Source organism: Scyliorhinus canicula, chromosome 10 (assembly GCF_902713615.1).
Source record: "Scyliorhinus canicula chromosome 10, sScyCan1.1, whole genome shotgun sequence".
NCBI classification, from domain to species: domain Eukaryota; kingdom Metazoa; phylum Chordata; class Chondrichthyes; order Carcharhiniformes; family Scyliorhinidae; genus Scyliorhinus; species Scyliorhinus canicula.
This window is the reverse complement of record NC_052155.1, coordinates 131875876-131896255: the sequence shown is the minus strand read 5'-3', so window position 1 is coordinate 131896255 and position 20380 is coordinate 131875876. Positions and strand designations below refer to the sequence as shown.

Sequence of the window (20380 nt, the reverse complement as noted above, 5' to 3'; positions counted from 1 at the left end):
ATTCGTTGCAGTTTAATTGTTTCTACCCATTTATTTTCTGAACTGACAACCAAAGTAGACAATGAAAAATTATTTTATCACGCTGCTAGAGGTGCCACAGCTATTGTAGAATTCTTCACCAGTTTATTTCTGCCACTACTTAGCTTATAAATCTGTAGTCTGAACTGCTTGGTGTTGCTGGTGCTTGCAAATTCCAAAAATAATTTCCTTTCATTACCCCTAACCCCTGAAACATCTGTTACACAATGTGAAACTTTCATTATCCAATTACTTCAAAACTTAATATGGCGATAAAATCTGTTTTATTTTATTGTATTGTGTCAACATAAAATGTTTTGTTACTTTTCCCTTGAATCTTGCATATTTATATATCATTATAAAACAGCTTCTCCATTCCATTTGATTTCTTTTTAAAATACATCTTTCGAAGCGCAGGTTTGTTTGTGTATTGTAAGTTGCCTACTTATAATATCTTGCAGACCATTCCATGATGATTGAAAAATAATAATTTGCTGATTTAACTAGTGTAACAACCCAAATATGACAGAAATTTTTTAAAGTTTTAGTTTTAATGTAAAACTCATTTAAGTAGGACGATATATAGAATATTATTGGTGACATTTGTACTGATCTCTTCTTCGGTGATCACTCGCTAATGAGTATGATTGTCCAGCTAAGAAACGTTGTATTATTGGTCGTGGGTACTTGTGTGGCTAATGAGCCTGATCCTAGAGTCGCATCTTCGAACACACACTTCACAGGTATTTCTAGGAGGTGAGGTTGGGCCTTGGAATCTAGATCGCTGGTATTCCTTTCTCAGGCTCCTTTTCTGGGCCTACTCTTGCCTTCAGCTGAAATCAAAGAATTGTGTCCCTTCAATCAGGAGGTTCCTCCAAGTAGGTCTCTTCTGAGCTCGTGTCTCCCAAACATTGATGTTTATGTTGTATTTCTTGAGGTAATCCTTCAGGGTGTCTTTGTAACGCTTCCTTTGTCCTCCTCCTGTTTGGGAGCCTTCCTTGGGCTGTTTAAAAATTTGTTTTGGCAGTTGGGACTCTGACATTCGAAGCACCTGGCCGGACAAGCAGAGTTGGTTTTGGATGATCATGGCCTCGATGCTTCTGCTCTTAGCACCTTCAAGGATGCTGATGTTAGTGCGCCTGTCCATTCAGTTGATACGGTGAATGCTTCTCAGGCCGCATTGAAGATCTCTCTCAAGAGCCTTGAGGTGGCTTCTATACATAGTCCAAGTTTATGAGCCATATAGAAGAATTGGGAGGACCATTGCCTTGTACACAAGGCTCGTAGTGTCAGCATGAATTTCAAGGTTTTCAAACTCTGTCCTTATGCCTCCGAAGGAGGTGCTCGTGGATTGAATATGATGTTGGATGTCTGCATCGATGAGAGGAGAAATGTCCCACATTTGGTAAGGTTTGATCTTGATGGAGGGTGAGACTGGATCGTGCCCTGGGGTGGGTTGGTAAAGGACTTGAGTCTTCTTGAGGTTGAGGCTGAGACCAATTAATCATTATGCTTCCACAAAAGTGTCAAGCATGGCTTGAAGATTACCTTCTGAGAGACTAGAGGTGATAATGTTGAAAGAGATCTACCATGTGGATCTAGTGGCAATTGCGAACACTAAAACTCAGTAGAAATTTGAATTAAAACTTCTCGGGTACAAATAAGAATTGTTTATTGCCTCTATTTGATTAGAATTGAGAGTTACTTAAATCTTATTCTCTAATAAGTCCGGCTAGCAAAAAGGACTTAAAGAGAAGCAACTTGTACACAATTTAAATTTTAAATAATACAGAAATGGTTTCTTGCTTACGGCAAACAGCTTGCATTTACTTCAAGAGTTAGAGTGGAAAAGTGGAAGTACAGAGATAAAGAATAGTTTAGATCAAAGTATAGAATGATCTGGATAAAGATGCCGTACGGACCTTCACGGTTATCGGAAATCATATCAGTCTTTAGCCATCTATCTGCACCTCTAAGCCATCCTAATTGGTTAGAGTTAGAATCAAAGGAGTTTGATTTGACGGTTAGCTGTCAATCTTTTATGTGCAACATTAGCTTTAATTGTTTCATGTCTGAATACTTGTGCATGTTATGGAATGCGATTCTGTGCTGTTATCACAACCAGCTTAAACTGGTCTCCTGCTGACTTAGCTGTTAACTGCATTGTGAACAATGGTGCCTTCATATTACTATGGCGTTGATATGGTGTTGCTCTGTCCTTGATCTGACAGCACAAGTATAGTATCAAACTGTCTTGCAAATGTGCTGTTTTAATCTAGAATGGAATTATGTGTTTCATGCTGTTTAGTGTCTCTGTATATTTTGAGATGACCTGAGGTTATGAGTGAATTTAAAATGGGTATTTGGAAAGACTGGGTCTTAATATTTCTGCTAAATAGCTATCTTTTACCTATCAGGTGTATGAGAAAATAGTTGGCTTCTACAAATGTCTTCTGCATACTGAAGTTTCATGAGCAATGTCAGTGTTTTTTTCTTCTTGGATTTCAAATGGTTGAGGTTGAAAAAGTTTTCTGTCCATCCTGTAGAATATATCCACTCCACTGGGAAGCTTGTTCTTGAAAAGGTGAAGGATGGTGGTGATGAAAATGGAGTAAAGGGTGGACATGATGACACATCCCTGCTTGACTTCAGTATCAGATGTTTCTGTCTTATTTCCATCGGTGAAGACTGTCGCCAACATTTTTTCGTGGAGGATTCGGAGGATATTGATGAATTTCTCTGGACAGCGGGTATTTGACAGGGTCTTCCATAGTGCTTCCTGACTGACTGAGTCAAAAACCTTGGTCAGATCGCTGAAGGCCATGTAGAGTGATCATAGATCATAGGATTTACAGTGCAGAAGGAGGCCATTCGGCCCATCGAGTCTGCACCAGCTCCTGGAAAGAGCACCCTACCCAAGGTTAACACCTCCACACTATCCCCACAACCCAGCAACCCCACCCAACACTAAGGGCAATTTTGGACACTAAGGGCAATTTATTATGTCCAATCCACCTAACTTGCACATCTTTGGACTGTGGGAGGAAACTGGAGCACCTGGAGGAAACCCACGCACACACAGGGAGGATGTGCAGACTCCGCACAGACAGTGACCCAAGCCGGAATCGAACCTGGGACCCTGGAGCTGTGAAGCGATTGTGCTATCCACAATGCTACCGTGCTGCCCCTGGCATTTCTCTTGAAGTTGCCAAGCAGTGAAAATCATCTCTGCTGTTCCACTATTTGGTCAGAAGCCACACTGGCTTTCCAGGTGGATTTCTTCAGAGATTGGGAGAAGGCAGCTTGTAAAGATTCGGCCAATTATCTTCCCAGCAATGGAGAGCAGCGACATTCCTCGGTAGTTCCCACAGTCCTTATTTTCTCCTTTCTTGATGATGGTGGCGATGATGGCATTCCTTTTTTTTAATAAATTTAGATTACCCAATTATTTTTTCCAATTAAGGGGCAATTTAGCGTGGCCAATCCACCTACTCTGCACATTTTTGGGTTGTGGGGGCGAAACCCACGCAGACACGGGGAGAATGTGCAAAATCCACATGGACAGTGACCCAGAGCCGGGATCGAACCTGGGACCTCAGTGCCGTGAGGCAGTTGTGCTAACCACTAGGCCACCGTGCTGCCCAATGATGGCATTCCTGAGGCCAGCAGAAATTTCCTCTTTGTCCCAGATTTTCAGGAACAGCTGATAGAGATGACAGGTGATCTCTTCGCCATGTTTGAAAATCTTCGCCGGAATCACATCCACTCCTGTGGCTTTTCCATTCTTCATGTGTATAATGGCAGCTTCAACTTTATCCACACTTGGTGGAAGTCCAAGATCATCTTTATGGAGAGTTGGGAGTTTTCCTCAAACATGTCCGCACCTATGATTGTATCACTGTTTAGGAGTTCTTTGAAGTTTTCTCTCCATTGAAGGCTAATCTTTTCTCTCTCTCAAGAGAGTTATGTCCTTACTCCGCACTGGTTTGGGGCCTAGGGTGTTGGGTACATATATTGCCTTGGTGCAACTGAATAAACCCTGGGTGTCGTGCTTGTCAGCGAAGAGTTGCAGTTCCTTAGCTTTCTCAGTCCATTGTTGGTTCTTGATTTCCCTAGTTCGTCTTCCCTAGATCTACTGATCCACAAACCAACTTATTGAATTAGTCAACCTTGACAGCATCAATATAAAAAAACTCACCAAATTATGTAAGCACAAATTACTCTTTGTGATAATAAGTGCTATCTCCACCAATCTATCTGTTGCAAAGAATAAAAAAGAACTAACTGAAAAGAAAGGGGTGGGAATCTCCGTTTCAGAGACTAACTTCTAATGCTGGGACTGAATGGGTGGACTTCCACAACAATGCAATTGGCACCAGTCCTGGACGAATTCATCAACCGTTAATGGACTAGCACTGGCGCCACGTGGAGCATGATTGATTCCAATGAAAAATGGTATCGGAATCGCCATGGTCGGGATTGGTATTCGAGAGGCTGACTAGCTGCAGCTGCATATTAGCACTCCACTCCCCATGCACACTCACCCCAGCCAACAAGATGATACTGGTTGCGTTGGAGCCCGCCCATCTCGTCAATGGGTCGGCTGGGGCCAATGGGTACCGGGGGGGAGTGGCCTGGGGGACACCCATACGATCCATGGCACTAAGTTCACAGTGGACAGTCAGCAGCGTGCACAGCACATGGCCGCCTTGCAGTCTGCGGCAATGGTGTTTCATGCCTGTCCACCGGACCCCATGTTCCAGGTCCTGGTCAGCCCCGCTACTCCCTTGGCCCTGGCAGAAACTCCCCAGCCAGCGCCACAACTATAACACATCATAGAGATGTTGGACGCTTTTCGTACCCCCTCATTCTTCCTCAGCAGCCATGGGGCCTGGTTCCTGATTTTTAAAACCATAACTGAAACTCACCATCGGTAACTCCTCCTGGCAGAGGCGGAGCATTGCGGAAGCCCCGGAGAATACCGGGCCAGGCTTACTGCACATGTGAAGTAGACTGCATTGACGCTGCTTTCGAGGCACCGGCCACAATTTTCGCCTCATATGCAATTCTCTGCCCAATCGTCTTTTGCGTTTCCAACGTCGTTGATGAAACATCCCGCCCAAGGTGTTTGTGAAATATTTTAAATATCTTAATTGGCACTTTTTTGACCAACCACTCAAAATGACCGTTGTGTACCAGAAAAATGTGATTGCTGATGATTGTTCATTGGTTAATGAGCTATTAAATTGATCAGGAAAGCTCATATTTGTTGCATCAACATTGACCAGTTATGCAGCTAAATTTAACAGCAATCATTCTAATAGCTACCGAGACAATTTGAAAATAAAAATTCAGATCAAATAATATGCAGAAGCAATTTCTCTCAGTGATGTGGAGAAATTTGTAGGCTGTAATTTGCACCAGCAGGTTTCTAACAATGTGATTGTTGCTTTATGTCTCAACAATGTACCTTTCTGTTACAGGTCTGAACTCAACTCAAGAGTCAAATTCTCCCAATCCACCGCATGGTACTAACAGTAGCTCTGTGGCCATCGCCATCCTTGTGCCTTTTTTTGCTCTTATATTTGCAGGATTTGGGTTTTACCTTTATAAACAAAGGTTGGTATTAACTAATATTTCTCCAATTACAAACCGACTTTGATACTCAAATGTACGGATGTTTCTATTATATGTGACTGAAACAATGGGGGTTATTGCCAAAGTTGAAAACTGTACCGATAAGACATGCTTGTTTGGAAGCCTGAATTTGGCACATAATTTTGGTTCTAATTACTAGTTATAACAATTTGAACTTGCTCTGAGGTGCTACCCCAGCTATCAGCAAGATCAACTAGATTTGGCAGAGTTTCTGTGGAGTGGTGCATTGAGTTCCTAGCACCCACTCCCTCTGTGGAGTGAACTGGTTTGCACACAGTAACATAGCACAGGGAAAGGAGAGAAGAGTGCAGGTGTTCTGAAACATGGAACTAGATTTCCTGGTGGATGAAATCTAGAGGAGGAAGGGCATCCTATAGGCATAGGGAAAAAGGACACCACCTCACCATCTTGACATTCTCTTCTGCAGCAGCTGTTGCTGCTGTGCCTGATCAATGTTCTTCCCCTGCTTTTCATGTGGATCGGGAGACCATTTGCAAGATGCCCATGAGGACTCTGAAGGTAGAAATGTTTACCCTCTTTGGGTAAAGTCCACAGCAAGTAAATATTACAGGAATGTTTATGAAACTTTGACAATGTTTTCCAGAAAGTCTCAAGAGATGTGTTTCAGAGGTCCTGTTCATAGCCACAAAAGAAACTGAACGTGAGATAGTGATTCAATTTAAGTAACTTTTGAAATCAACATCAACACCTTGTTTACTCTCAAACAGCCAGTTGCAGTTAGGAGAGGACGTTAGGGCAAGTGCTAATTATTATGTACAACATAGTCTCATTGGTGGGACCTCGGAGATGTTTTAAGCAGCTGCTTACTGAGTCTCCACGTAGCTCTTTCTCCTGTAAACTTTAACTGCTTTATCAAAATAGTAGGTTAAATCTTTCGACGAGTGTGCAATCAGTGTCTGATTGCCATTCCATTCCGGCTTACTTTGCCTGAACATCCACATTTGTCACCCAAACCTCTGAACCAGGCCTCCTGATAAATGCAAAGCAGACCATAGAACAATCGAATCCCTGCAGTGTAGAAAGAGGCCATTCGGCCCATCGTGTCTGCAACAACCCTCTGAAAGTGCACCCTACCGTAGGTCCACTCCCCGCACCCCATCCCTGTAACTCCGCCTAACCTTTATTCACTAAGGGAAAAATTTAGCACGGCCAATCCACCTAACCTGCAACTGGCTATGGGAGGAAACCAGAGCATCCAGAAGAAACGGGAAGAATGTGCAACTCCACACAGATGAGATTTTCACACAAGACCTGATGTCCTTCCTTCATGGTGCAGGAGCTTTGGGAAAGCCAACCCATTTCCCCTTTATTTACAGACCCAGATGTCATATTCCAGTATGTTAAAATGTCCTAATGCACTTGATAAGCTACGGAGAGAAGGTAAATGCATAAGGTGAGTTGGCGAGAGAGTAGAATGGAAGGCGGGTGGGTGAGGGGGTTGAGTGGCAGGTGGGTTAGTGAGAGGATAGGGTGACAGCTGGGGTTTTAGATGGTGGAAGGTGGGTGGGTGAGAGGGTAGGTGAGATCTAGGAAACGACTTGGGTGGGTAAAGTGGTAGGCTGGCAGGTGAGTGGGAGAGCAAGTAGAGTTGGCTGGACTGTAGTCAGGAGGTGGTTGAAGTCGGGGTGCTAGTCTGAGATTTGGATGGGTAGTTACATAGTCAGAGATAGTCTAGGGGTTGGAGGGGATTTTCAGGGAATAATCAGCGGTGTCAGAGGAATAGGAGGCCAGGGTATTCAGGAACCCGGGCGAGGAGCAAGCGTTAGAATTGGTTTCACTCTATGTAACGTTTCCTGGGTAACTATTCTGCTAAGTAAGTATGAACCATCCAAAGTCTCTGACTTTAAATCAGAGTTTTGGAGGGTTCCAGACGCAGGATAACTACCCAATGGAAACTGTAATTTCCTGGACAATTTTCACGGAGTCCTTGCTTTGGGACCTCCATGGGGTCCCATGGTGCATCTTCCTGGGTATCCCTGAGGTTAAATCATTCAGAGACCCGAAGGTCTGGGCCTTCAACATCTTGAACTAAACACAGGCTTGAACAGGTGTTTTAGTTCATTAATGAAGTATCATTAATGTCTGAAAGTGCATCTAAAAATGTAACCCAAAATATCAAATGCTGTATTTTAAAGCACAGTTAATGCCTCCACCGTGCCTAAGAATAAGAAGCTGATGAATAATATAATGAATCTCATTAACAAGATGAAACCTTAATTAACTTCTCAAAACTGGAAAATCACTATGCAATTATACATAAATTTGTTAAATTAGACTAATTATTGATGATATCTTATGGCTAAAGTCACAACCACTTACTGTTCTCTTGGATAGCAATAAGCAAAGGGAGAAATTATCGAGAAACCTTTAGAATCGTGCTGTAATCTGGCAGCCTCCCTGTAATAAAGCAACTGATAAATTCAGTAAATGTTAAGTTGAATAGAACTGATGAAATAATGACATAAGAATCTTGTTAATGTTACATTTATGAATGCAATTTTGTATTGAGTAACTGTATTGGAAAAACTTGGGGCGCAATCTACCCGAATGGGAACAGAGTCCTGCACCTGCGATCAGCCGGATGTTTCTCGGAGTACCGAGAAATACCATGCTCTGGAACAACCATTTGGGTAGATTTGGGGCCTCAGTGGGGAACGTATGGCTAAGACTGCACTTAATCCCGTTTCCTCTCCTTTCTCCACAAGTTTTTTCTTTTTTTTTATTAACAAATAATTTTATTGAGGTGGTTTTTCGGCATTGTAAACAGTTACAGACATCAACAGAAAGAAAGCAAAAAAAGGCAAAAATGTGCAAACATCCACGTACATTCAATACTTCAATCATCACATACTGCACAAGCCCGCTCCTCTCCCATCAGCACTACCCGCCAATTTATCCCTCCTACTCTACTCTACTCTAACCACCCCCCCCCCCCCCCGCCAACCCCCCACCCTGCTGACGCTCACTCTCCCCCAAAGAAGTCAATGAATGGTTGCCACTTTTGGGCGAACCCCTGTACAGATCCCCTCAAGGCGAACTTAATTTTTTCCATACCCAGAAAACTCGACATGTCCGAAAGCCACAACTCAGTCTTCGGGGGCTTTGAGTCCCTCCATGCCAATAATATTAGTCGCCGGGCTATCAGGGAAGCAAAGGCCAAAACATCGGCCTATTTCTCAGCCTGGACTCCCGGGTCTTCCGAAACCCCAAAAATTGCAACCCCTGGACCCATCGCCACCCTTGTTTTTAGCACCCGGGACATGATCCCTGCGAATCCCTCCCAGTACCCACTAAGCCTCGGGCATGCCCAAAACATGTGTACGTGGTTCGCTGGTCCTCCTACGCACCTAGCGCATTTGTCCTCTACCCCAAAGAATTTGCTCATCCGAGCCACCGTCATGTGGGCCCGGTGAACAACCTTAAACTGAATCAGGCCGAGCCTGGCACATGTTGCGGTCGAATTCACCCTACTCAGGGCTTCTGCCCACAGCCCGTTCTCCATTTCCCCGCCTAGCTCCTCCTCCCATTTGAGTTTCAGTTCCTCCGCCTGGGACCCTTCCCCCTTCATGAGCACCTTATAAATATCAGAGACTCTACCCTCCCCTCCTTCCCCCCTAGAGACTATTCTGTCTTGGATCCCCATTGGCATGAGGCGTTGGAAGGATGGGGCCTGTCTACGGACAAAGTCCCGCAACTGTAGGTACCTGAAATAATTTCCCCTTACCAACCCAAATTTCTCCTCCAAGCTCCCCAAACTCGCAAAGCTCCCTTCCAGGAACGTATCGCCCACCCTCCCCACCCCCGCCCGCCGCCATGCTCGAAACCCCCCATCCATACTCCCGGGGGCAAACCAATGGTTGTCGCAGATTGCCGCCCAGACAGACGCCCCCAGCTCCCCTACATGCCTCTTCCACTGGCCCCATATCCGCAGGGTCGCCACCACTACCGGGCTGGTGAAGTACCTGGCCGGCGGCAGCGGTAGAGGAGCCGTGACCAGGGCTGCCAAGCTGGAGCCCCTGCACGAAGCCGCCTCCACCCGCTCCCAGATAGACCCCGTACCCACCATCCACTTCCTTATCATAGCGATATTAGCCGCCCAGTATTAGTTAATCAGACTCAGCAATGCCAGCCCTTCCTCTCTGCGGCTCCTCTCAAGCATTGCCTTCTTCAACTGCGGGGATTTTCCCGCCCAGACAAAGCTCATGATCATCTCGTTAACCCTTTTGAAGAAGGACTGTGGGATAAAGATCAGGAGGCACTGAAAAATAAACAGGAATCTAGGCAGGATTGTCATCTTTACAGTCTGCACCCTCCCTGCCAGCGACAGCGGGAGTGCATCCCATCTCCAAAACTCTCCCTTCATTTGTTCCACCACCCTGGCCAAATTTAACTTGTGCAGCCTGCCCCAGTCTCGCGCCACCTGGATCCCCAAGTACCGGAAATTTTCCTCAACCAGCCTAAATGGTAGCCCTCTCAATCTGTTCTCCTGGCCCCTTGCCTGTACCACAAACATTTCACTCTTGGCCATATTTAGTTTGTATCCTGAGAACTGGCCGAACTTCCTCAATGTTTCCAGTATACTTCCCATCCCGGCCAATGGATCCGACACGTACAGGAGCAGGTCGTCCGCATAAAGAGAGACCCATGTTCCACTCCGCCCCTAACCATCCCCTTCCATCCCTTTGCGGCTCTCAGCGCAATCGCCAGCGGCTCTATGGCCAGCGCAAACAGCAGCGGGGAGAACGGGCAGCCCTGTCTGGTCCCACGGTATAGTCTAAAATACTCTGACACTTCTCTGTTTGTCCTGATGCTGGCCTTTGGGGCCTGATATAATAACTTGATCCAATTCACCAGTCTCTCCCCGAACCAAAACCGTCCGAGCACCTCCCATAGATAGCCCCACTCCACTCGGTCAAAGGCCTTCTCGGCATCCATCACCACCACTACCTCCCTGCCCGTCGAGGGCATCATTATCACATTAAGTAATCTTCTCAAGTTGGCCGACAGCTGTCTACCTTTCATGAACCCAGTTTGGTCATCCCCAACCACCTCCGGTACGGAGTCCTCAATTCTAATCGGCAGTACCTTTGCCAGGAGCTTGGCATCTACATTGATCAGGGAGATTAGCCTGTAGGACCCGCACGCTTCCGAGTCTTTACCCCGCTTCAATATCAGTGATATAGTGGCTTGCGACATTGTCGGCGGCAGGGTCCCTCTGTCCCTTGCCTCATTAAAAACCTTCGCCAAGACCGGGCCCACTAACGCAGAGAACTTCCTATAAAACTCTACTGTGTATCCATCCAGCCCCGGGGCTTTCCCCGACTGCATGGCCTTTAGGCCCCCCAATACCTCCTCCACTCTAATCGGGGCCCCCAGCTCATCCACTCGCCCCCCACCTACTGTTGGGAATGTTAACCCGTCCAGAAACCTTTTCATCTCCTCCGGTTCTTCCGGAGGCTCCGAAGTGTACAGCTTGCGATAGAAGTCCCGGAATACCTTATTCAATCCTGCCGGGTCTTCAACTCGGCACCCCTCCCCATCCACCACTCTACTTATTTCCCTGGCCGCCTCCCTCTTCCTGAGTTGCTGCGCTAACAATCTGCTAGCCTTTTCCCCATGCTCGTACACCACGCCCCTCGCCTTCCTAAGCTGTTCCACGGCCCTACTCGTGGATAGCGCCCCCAGTTCCACCTATAGTCTCTGCCTCTCCCTGAGTAAAACCTCCTCCGGGGACTCCGTGTGTTCCTCATCTATCCGATCCATTTCCCGAACCAATCTGTCCATCTCTGCCCTGTCCGCCTTGGCTCTGTGGGCCGCAATTGAGATCAACTCTCCCCGCACTACTGCCTTTAGCGCCTCCCACAGGGTCGCCGCTGAGACCTCCACCGTATCATTCACCTGCAAGTAATTTTGCATACACCTCCGAAGCCTCTCACAGATCCCCTCCTCCGACAGCAGTCCCACGTCTAGCCTCCATTGTGGGCGTTGGTGATTTGCCGCTCCGACCTGCAGGTCTACCCAGTGCGGGGCATGGTCCGAGATAGTGATTGCCGAGTATTCCGTGTTCTTTAGCTCCCCTATACAGTCCCTGCTTAGAACAAAGAAGTCTATCCTAGAATATTCTTTATGGACGTGCGAGTAAAACGAGTAGCCCCTTCCCGTCGGCTGTCTGGCTCTCCAGGGGTCCACTGCCCCCATTTGCTCCATAAACCCTTTCAGCTCCCTTGCCATTGCTGGGAGTCTATCCGTTCTGGGACACGACCGATCCAGCGCCGGATCAAGGACCATGTTAAAGTCCCCTCCCCCCCCCATTATTAGCCTGCGAGAATCCAGGTCCGGGATCTTCCCCAGCACTCTTTTAATGAAGTCCACGTCATCCCAGTTCGGGGCATATATATTCACCAGCACCACTCTTCTCCCCTCCAGTCCAGTCTGCCCCTTACCATCAGGTATCTGCCCCTCCTGTCTGCGGCTATGCCCTCCGCCTCAAATTGCACCCACTTGTTGATCATGATTGCCACCCCCCTGGACTTCGAGTCCAAGTCCGAGTGGAAGACCTGGCTAATCCAGCCCTTCCTTAGCCTAGTCTGGTCAGACACTTTCAGATGTGTCTCCTGCAACATAATTATGTCCGCCCTCAGAGCCCGCAAGTGCGCGAACACCCGCACCCTCTTAACCGGCCCATTCAGTCCACTGACATTCCAGGTTATCAGCTTGGTTGGGGGGCACAACCCCCCCACCCCCACCCCACCCCACGCCGGTCAGCCATAGCCTTTCACGGGCCGGCCCCCGGCCCGTGCGTCGCGCCATTCTTTGCCCGCCTCTTGGCTGCCTCCTCCCTCAACCCGCCTCTTGGCTGCCACCACCCTCGACCCCCTTCCCAGTGCCTACCTCAAATCCCTCCCACGTCAGCGGAACAACCCCCCCTCCCCCCCAGCAACATCCCCCGATAACCCCACCCCTGCCATCCACTGGCTGTATTCTCCCCCCCCCCCCCCCCCCTTGACTAGCCAAGCTGCTAGCCAGGTGACTCATCACTCCGGTGCCCCCTGTCTCATTCCCATTGTTTCCCCGTCCTCATCCCCACTCCCCGGCGCCCCATCCCCCTCTCCAACCCACTGGAGCAAACTCACTGGCACAGGAAGGCATGCACATCAGTAAAACAAAACCCCCCAACCCACGTCCTTAACCCCCCTGGCTGATCGGCCACCCTTAGTACCATACCGGCTCCAGTGCCCTCAGCGAGCCCCACAAAAAGTAAAAATCCGCACGAAAAGGAAAAACAGAAAAAAGAGGAAGAAAACAAAAACAAAAGAAAAAACCAGTAACCAAAAACAAAGGGAAGAGTCCCAAATGTCCCGCTTGGCACCTTTAACCCAGCAAACCGTTGAACAGCGGTCCAGGCACATTCGACATCCCTTCATATGATAGTTCTCGGGTCCTAATTCGCGCCCATGGGGCCTCTTTTCGGGACCAGCCCCTGATCCCCCGCAAAGTCCATCGCTTCTTCAGGCTCAGAGAAGTAGTGGTGTTGACCCTGATGCGTGACCCAAAGACGGGCCGGGAACAGCAGACCAAACTTCACGTGCTTCTTGAACAGCACCTCCTTGACTTGTTTAAAGGCTGCTCACCGCCGAGCCGCCTCCTGGCTTAGGTCCTGGTAAATACGGAGAACACTGTTGTTCCACGTGCTGCTCCTGGCGCTCTTCGCCCACCGCAGCACCCGTTCCTTGTCCATGAACCTGTGGAACCTGATCACCAAGGGCGGTCCCCCCGGCCGCCCCTGTCTCGCCTCCACTCTGTATGCCCCCTCCAGCTCCGGCAGTCGCAGCAAGGCTTCAGCCCTGTTCAGCTGCATCAACAGGTCTGCCACAAACGCTGCGACATCAGCTCCCTCAGCCCCCTCCGGGAGGCCGACGATCCTCAGATTGTTCCTGTGGGCTCTATTCTCCAACTCCTCCACTCTGTCCAGCAGTCTTCTTTGCCGCTCCTTCAGCCCGTCAACTTCTAGCGCCTCAATCGTCTTCGCATCCGCCTGCTCCTCCACCGCCTCTCCCAGCTCCTTAACTTTTACATCTTGAGCATCCAGCCTCTGGTTCAGCTGATCCACTGCCTTCTGAAGTGGGTCCAAGTTGTCCCGCTTCAGCGACTCAAAACTGTTTTTCATCTCCTGGAGCATGTTATCCAGCGCCTGCTGGATTATTGAATCCGAGGTCCGTGTGTCCGCCATCTTAATTTCCAGGTCAGTTTCTCCTGCTCCTTGCCTCTGTCCCTTTCTCTCTCTCTTCCTCTGCTTCCTGGACTCCCGCGGTTCCATAGATTGCAGCCCGCTCTCCAGCACTTTCGCGGTCGCCTTTTTGCCGCACCGAGGTACCGCTATCGCGGGGGATCAGCCCCTAAAGCCCCGCCGGAGTGAGAGCCCGTCGAATGTGCGGCTCACTCGAACATCGCCGCCACCGGAAGTCCTCAACAAGTTTTTTCTGACCTGTAATACATTGTCTTAAAGTGGTAGAAGCTGATTCAACTAACAAAAGGGAATTGGATAGAAACATAAAAAAATAATTAACAGAGCTATGGGGAAAGTACATGGGAAGTGGAAGTAATTGATAATTCTTTCAGAGACCTAGCGAAGATACAATGGGTTGAATGGCCTCCTGCGCATCGTGATGCTGCTTCATTGATATTGAGCCCTGAGTTTAGATTTGAAGCTGTTAGTTTTCTGCTTTTTTGTTACAGGACTGCACCCAAGACACAGTATACCGGCTGCTCTGTACATGAAAACAATAATGGTCAAGCAGCTTTTGAAAACCCAATGTATGACACAAATGCCAAGTCAGCAGAAGGCAAGGCAGTTCGATTTGACCCCAATCTCAACACAGTCTGTACAATGGTGTAAGGCAAGGGACCTTGTTTGATCGCATAACCTGATACACATCTAGCGCTTTGCATCCTTGGGACATCCAGAATTTGACTAAACCAACTTATGTACAATGCACATTTGGTTCATTGCTATTTAAAGCACACTTTTCAGGAATTTAATGTACCAGATTTATCTGAAGAACCGGAAAAAAGAACATGTTTTCATGGCTCACCCAGTTTGAAACAGATTTGCTCTTCATTCTGTTACTGGAGAGCTTTTCAGCAACTTTAGCTGCACTCTAAGAGTGCTTAGCCACAATTTTTTCAAAAATTAAACCTTTCTCAGAAGAAAACTGCAGATACTTGAGGAGCATTGGACCTCTGTTTTCAATGTTACAAACAATGGGGGCTAGCATTTGAAATGAAGGTTGGGACACTGAACACGTAACAATGACTATGAAGTACTGTATAGTCAAGATTTTGACAAGTTTTGCCTTCTGATGTAAAAAGAAACTTTATAAAAAAAAACAACTGCAAAACTGATTTTAAATACCTGACTGTAAAGCGGCCAGTGTGGTACTCACTAAACAGATTTCTATGGAACACTTCCAGTCTTTTTTGATTGCCGAGAGAAATCTCTTCATCTATTTAATTTTTTTCCATATTTTTTGATTTCAATTTATATTCTTCGTACAAAATGTTAAATTCTTGCCACAGAATAAAATGAGAAATATTTATACTATATATTCATATTTTCAAGTAACACATATGCATGATATGTTGCATGCTTCATTATTATTTAATTACTCGATTGTGTTTTTTTTTACAACAAACCATTTTATTTATTGTCTAATAACGTTACGGTCTTACGTACGTGCTTACTGCAGTTCATCTTGACCCTTTCAACATGAAGTGATTTGTGGTGTGGATGTCATGCATTTTGCACTATTGATACTCATAGTATAATGGATGTGTGTGTTGTAATAGAGCAAACATATTTGTTTAAATCTGATTGGAGTTTTGTAAGGTGGAGAGTGCAAAAATATAGACCACGAGTATGGGGGGTATCACCTGAGACAGCTGCTTTTTTTGCCCATTCTCTAATTAAGTAAATGCCTTTCTTTTTTTTCCATTTTACATGTCCACAATAGAGATCCATGGATTGAGTGTGTTTGCTAACAAGAGATGAAAAATGAATCTCTGACATATGATTGACCAAAATGTGTCAACTGTTTTAATAGCAGCCAAACTCCACATGACTCCTTACACTTTCTGTTGATCACCTTTTTAACATTTGCCTTAAAGAGTAGAGCCATGTCATACTATACATTGCAGTAGCAACAAGTCTCCACCTTCCATCTCTACTTTGCAACTCTGAAAGACATCTCATAACTCACAAACGATTATTACCACTGTGTTAGAAAAGCATTTGCATGAAAATTTAAGAACAGAAGTACAATCAAACTAAGATAATCTTGTTTTATTTTGCTGAAAGGATTATCAACTAACTGGAGATACTACTATGTTGTAACTAATGTGTGCACTGTGCCTACCAAAAAATTATTGAGGCCAACGTTGCTGCTCCTAAAATGTCCGATGAGTGCATTTTGTTCAATCAAAAATCTAGCATTGGGCTTCAAGATCCATTTACCTTTAATCAAAAGAATTGACTACATTCAAATACAAGAATTTTACAATGCATCTGAAGTTGTATTAAAGTTAACGGCAATTATTTTTCCTCAAATTGTCTCGCGTATGTTCCTGCTCACCCAGGTTTGTATACCATAAGTGACTGCAATAAACAAAGTACATCCATTGAAATTAGAACAAACTTTAAATTGTACCTGAAACAAATTTCATGTACAACCTCCTTACTCCTCTGTATCATGTTTATTATAATTAGATGCATAAAAATTTCTTTTGTAAAGAAATATATTTTTATGAACAAAGAATTTGTAAAATGTATGGATCTATGATGTAAATTTTCAATACATTGTAAAAAATATAAATGGCTCAATGCTTTTGTACATTTTGTTTATGTGGGCTATTCTGTTTTCCTACAAACTTGTATATTGTCAGTGATTTGATTTTAGATTGATTTGATGTCTATCTTTGGTGCAGAACTAAAAGGATGGTTCATTGCCGTTTTTCCTATTGCATATCAAATTGAGGGCCTGTCTGCCTGCTTAGGTAGATGTAAAAGACCCTGTGGCACCATTCAATGAATAATAAGGGAGTGCTGACAGTTCCTTTGACAACATTGACTTCTCAATCGATGCCATAAAATACAGAAGATTGACTTGTCATTATTTTGGTTATTTTCAAGATCTTGCTGTGCATAAATAGACCGCTATGATTTTCTCGAAAAGAACTGATTAATTGGCTGCAAATCTGTTTGGGATATTTTAAGGATGTGAAAGGCACTTAATACATGCAAGCTATTTCTTATCTCCCTGCAGCTCAGAACCTAATTTTGCATGAAGAAATAGCATGAGGCGAAATGTCATAACGTTCAAGACTATGGGCCAAGTGCTAAAAACTAGAATTTATATTGATTTAGTGTAGTTTTGTCAGTGTAGATTCAATGGGCCAAAAGGCCTGTACTGTATGATTCTGTGATTTCTATTGAATCATAAATATACTAAAAATATCAGGCAGCTACAATATAATCTGTTTGAAAATTGGTCATGTAATAGACGAGTTAGCAGCAGTACAAAATTTTCACACTTTTTCTCATCAACACTTCATACAAATGGAACTTTTTCAGTGACAGGGTATCTGTACTTTGTGATGATATATGATTGTTACTGCGAGCGACTAAAGTATACACCATATCAGGGGCCTCACGGTAGCATGGTGGTTAGCATCAATGCTTCACAGCTCCAAGGTCCCAGGTTCGATTCCCGGCTGGGTCACTGTCTGTGTGGAGTCTGCACGTCCTCCCCGTGTGTGCGTGGGTTTCCTCCGGGTGCTCCGGTTTCCTCCCACAGTCCAAAGATGTGCGGTTAGGTGGATTGGCCATGCTAAATTGCCCGTAGTGTAAGGTTAATGGGGGGATTGTTGGGTTACGGGTATACGGGTTACGTGGGTTTAAGTGGGGTGATCATTGCTCGGCACAACATCGAGGGCCGAAGGGCCTGTTCTGTGCTGTACTGTTCTATGTTCTATGTTCTATATATAGAATAAAGCGAGTGAGACTTTCCAAGTCACACTGTCAGATTATGAGTTCACCATTATATGTAAGTGCAAACAGAAAAATGTCACAAGAAATCCCTGTAAGTTACAGCCCTTATGATGCCTTACTTCCCACATCATAAATTGCTATCCATTGGATCCAATAGACTCAAAAATCAAGGCCTTCCTTTTTCAGAGATAGAGGTCGTAATTCATGATTAACCTGTGGCTATTCGCTTGCGGAAGACAGCATGCAAACTTTTGTCTCCTCAGTTTATGATTTTAGAATGCAGTCTTTGCAGAGCATTCTGCCAGCTGATTGTACACTTAACAGCATTGGGAGAAAACTATGTGAGTCTGTGGATAATATATGTTTCAGCTAACCTGCTCCCGTGGGCAGCACGGTAGCATTGTGGATAGCACAATCGCTTCACAGCTCCAGGATCCCAGGTTCGATTCCAGCTTGGGTCACTGTCTGTGCGGAGTCTGCACATCCTCCCCGTGTGTGCGTGGGTTTCCTCCGGGTGCTCCGGTTTCCTCCCACAGTCCAAATGAAAATGAAAATTGCTTATTGTCACAAGTAGGCTTCAATTAAGTTACTGTGAAAAGCCCCTAGTCACCACATTCCGGCACCTGTTCGGGGAGGCTGATACGGGAATTGAACCGTGCTGCTGGCCTGCCTTGGTCTGCTTTAAAAGCCAGCGATTTAGCCGTGTGCTAACCAGCACAAAGATGTGCAGGTTAGGTGGATTGGCCATGATAAATTACCCTTAGTGTCCAAAATTGCCCTTAGTGTTGGGTGGGGTTACTGGGTTATGGGGATAGGGTGGAGGTGTTAACCTTGGGTAGGATGCTCTTTCCAGGAGCCAGTGCAGACTCGATGGGCCGAATGGCCTCCTTCTGCACTGTAAATTCTATGTAAATTTTAAAAAGGGGAGGTGTACATACTGGCCTCCCCGAACAGGCGCTGGAATGAACGACTGGGGGCTTTTCACAATAAATTAATTGAAGCCTACTTGTGACAACAAGCGATTATTATTATTGTTAAAGAGAGGTTGCTGCTACTGCCTGTGGAGAACAGAGCTAGGGAATCGCTTATTGTCACAAGTAGGCTTTAAATGAAGTTACTGTGAAAAGCCCCTAGTGGCTAAATTCCGGCGCCTGTTCAGGGAGGCTGGCACGGGAATTGAACTTGCGCTGCTGGCCTTGTTCTGCTTTACAAGTCAGCTGTTTAGCTCAATGTGCTAAACCAGCCCCAACACAGAAATAATGGGTGCTGGTGTTTCTGTTTCCCATCACCCACTCCCTCCCCCACTTTAACCCTCCCCTCACCTCAACCTTAATCATGCATTATATTTTTTCCACTTTCAAATCCGCCAATCAATTCATTGAATAATCACAGAAAGGTCTGAGTAAAATGATGACACCGGTTGTTAGCATTTGGTTACAAATACCATCCGATATATATGCAGCATGAATCATTCATATTAGGAGGAGCAATTATATAATGAAGTATTCGTTTGTGTGCAGCTTCTCGGTGAATCCACCACCATAAATCTTAGTTGAACAGAATCATGCAATATTGTTAATTTGACAGGAAAATATCCCAATAGATATTTATAACATTGTGAAGACAAGAAAACTCATTGTCTGCAACTGTCTCAGCCCTCATTAACATGTTCTGCACATTGCACCAAATGAACAAGGTGACAGTAAATCCATATTTGGGGGAAAGATTCAATACATAGTGAAATGATTGAAAAACATAGATCTCCACTCTCAGTAAGAAGTCTTGGAGCCCTTGAGCTTCCCTGTGCAACACAACGTTTTGGAGGCCAGAGGACAAAGATTGAATGGTTCACAATTTGAAACAAAATTGATGTCATGGATGTGGGCATTTCTGGCTAGGCCAGTATTTGTTGCTCATGTCTAATTGTCCTTGAGATGGTCGTCAGCTGTCTCCTTGAACTGCTGTAGTCCCTATGGCGTAGGTGCATACACAGCTTTCTTCGGGACAGAGTGCCAGGATTTTGTTCCAGCAACAATAAAGGAATGACTTTATATTTTCAATTCCGGATGGTGAGTGATTTGGAAGGGAACTTACAGGTATTCCCTGTTGCCCTTGTCTTTCTAGGTGTTTGCAGTCATGAATTTAGAAGGTGCTGCCGAAGGGGTCTTGGTGAGTTCCTGCAGTGCATCTTGTTTTTCAAACCTTTTTGCCCAGGGTCAATTTTTACCAACCGGCCATCCTTCGAGATCCACACTGGCCGACCTTTGCAACCCACGCATGCCAACATTTATGACCTATGATGGCCAACCATTCTGACTCATCCTGCCCGAGCTTTGCGACCCAGAAGTTTCACTTACCTTTAATTTGCAGGTGAGCCTGCTTGGTCCTCACACTTTGTTATACAATGTTACATTTCTGATAATGACTTCAGCTGATGATTTAAGATCTCACTGCATCCGTTGAACAAAATCGAGAGGTTTGTCCTCAAACTCACCAGCATTAATCTTCAAATGTCTTTGAAGGTTTAAGGGTTTCAAACTTTCATTTGCCAGTACTTCCCTGCATACAACACACATGAACTTTGAATCCTGATTTGCAGTAAATTAATAAACGCACACCTCAAGTAATCATCTTTATGCT

General features: G+C 45.5%; 1 protein-coding gene across 1 annotated transcript in view; it reads left to right on the top strand.

Annotated features, from left to right (window-relative positions):
• csmd3b (CUB and Sushi multiple domains 3b) overlaps positions 1–16516 on the top strand; it is a 2394280-nt gene extending 2377764 nt beyond the window's left edge. Inside the window, exons 74-75 of the mRNA XM_038809755.1 lie at positions 5502–5637; positions 14434–16516. Of these exons, the coding sequence (XP_038665683.1) occupies positions 5502–5637; positions 14434–14593 (296 nt within the window). The 3' untranslated portion in view covers positions 14594–16516. The remainder of the gene's footprint in view (positions 1–5501; positions 5638–14433) is intronic.
• Positions 16517–20380: the final 3864 nt, after the last annotated feature.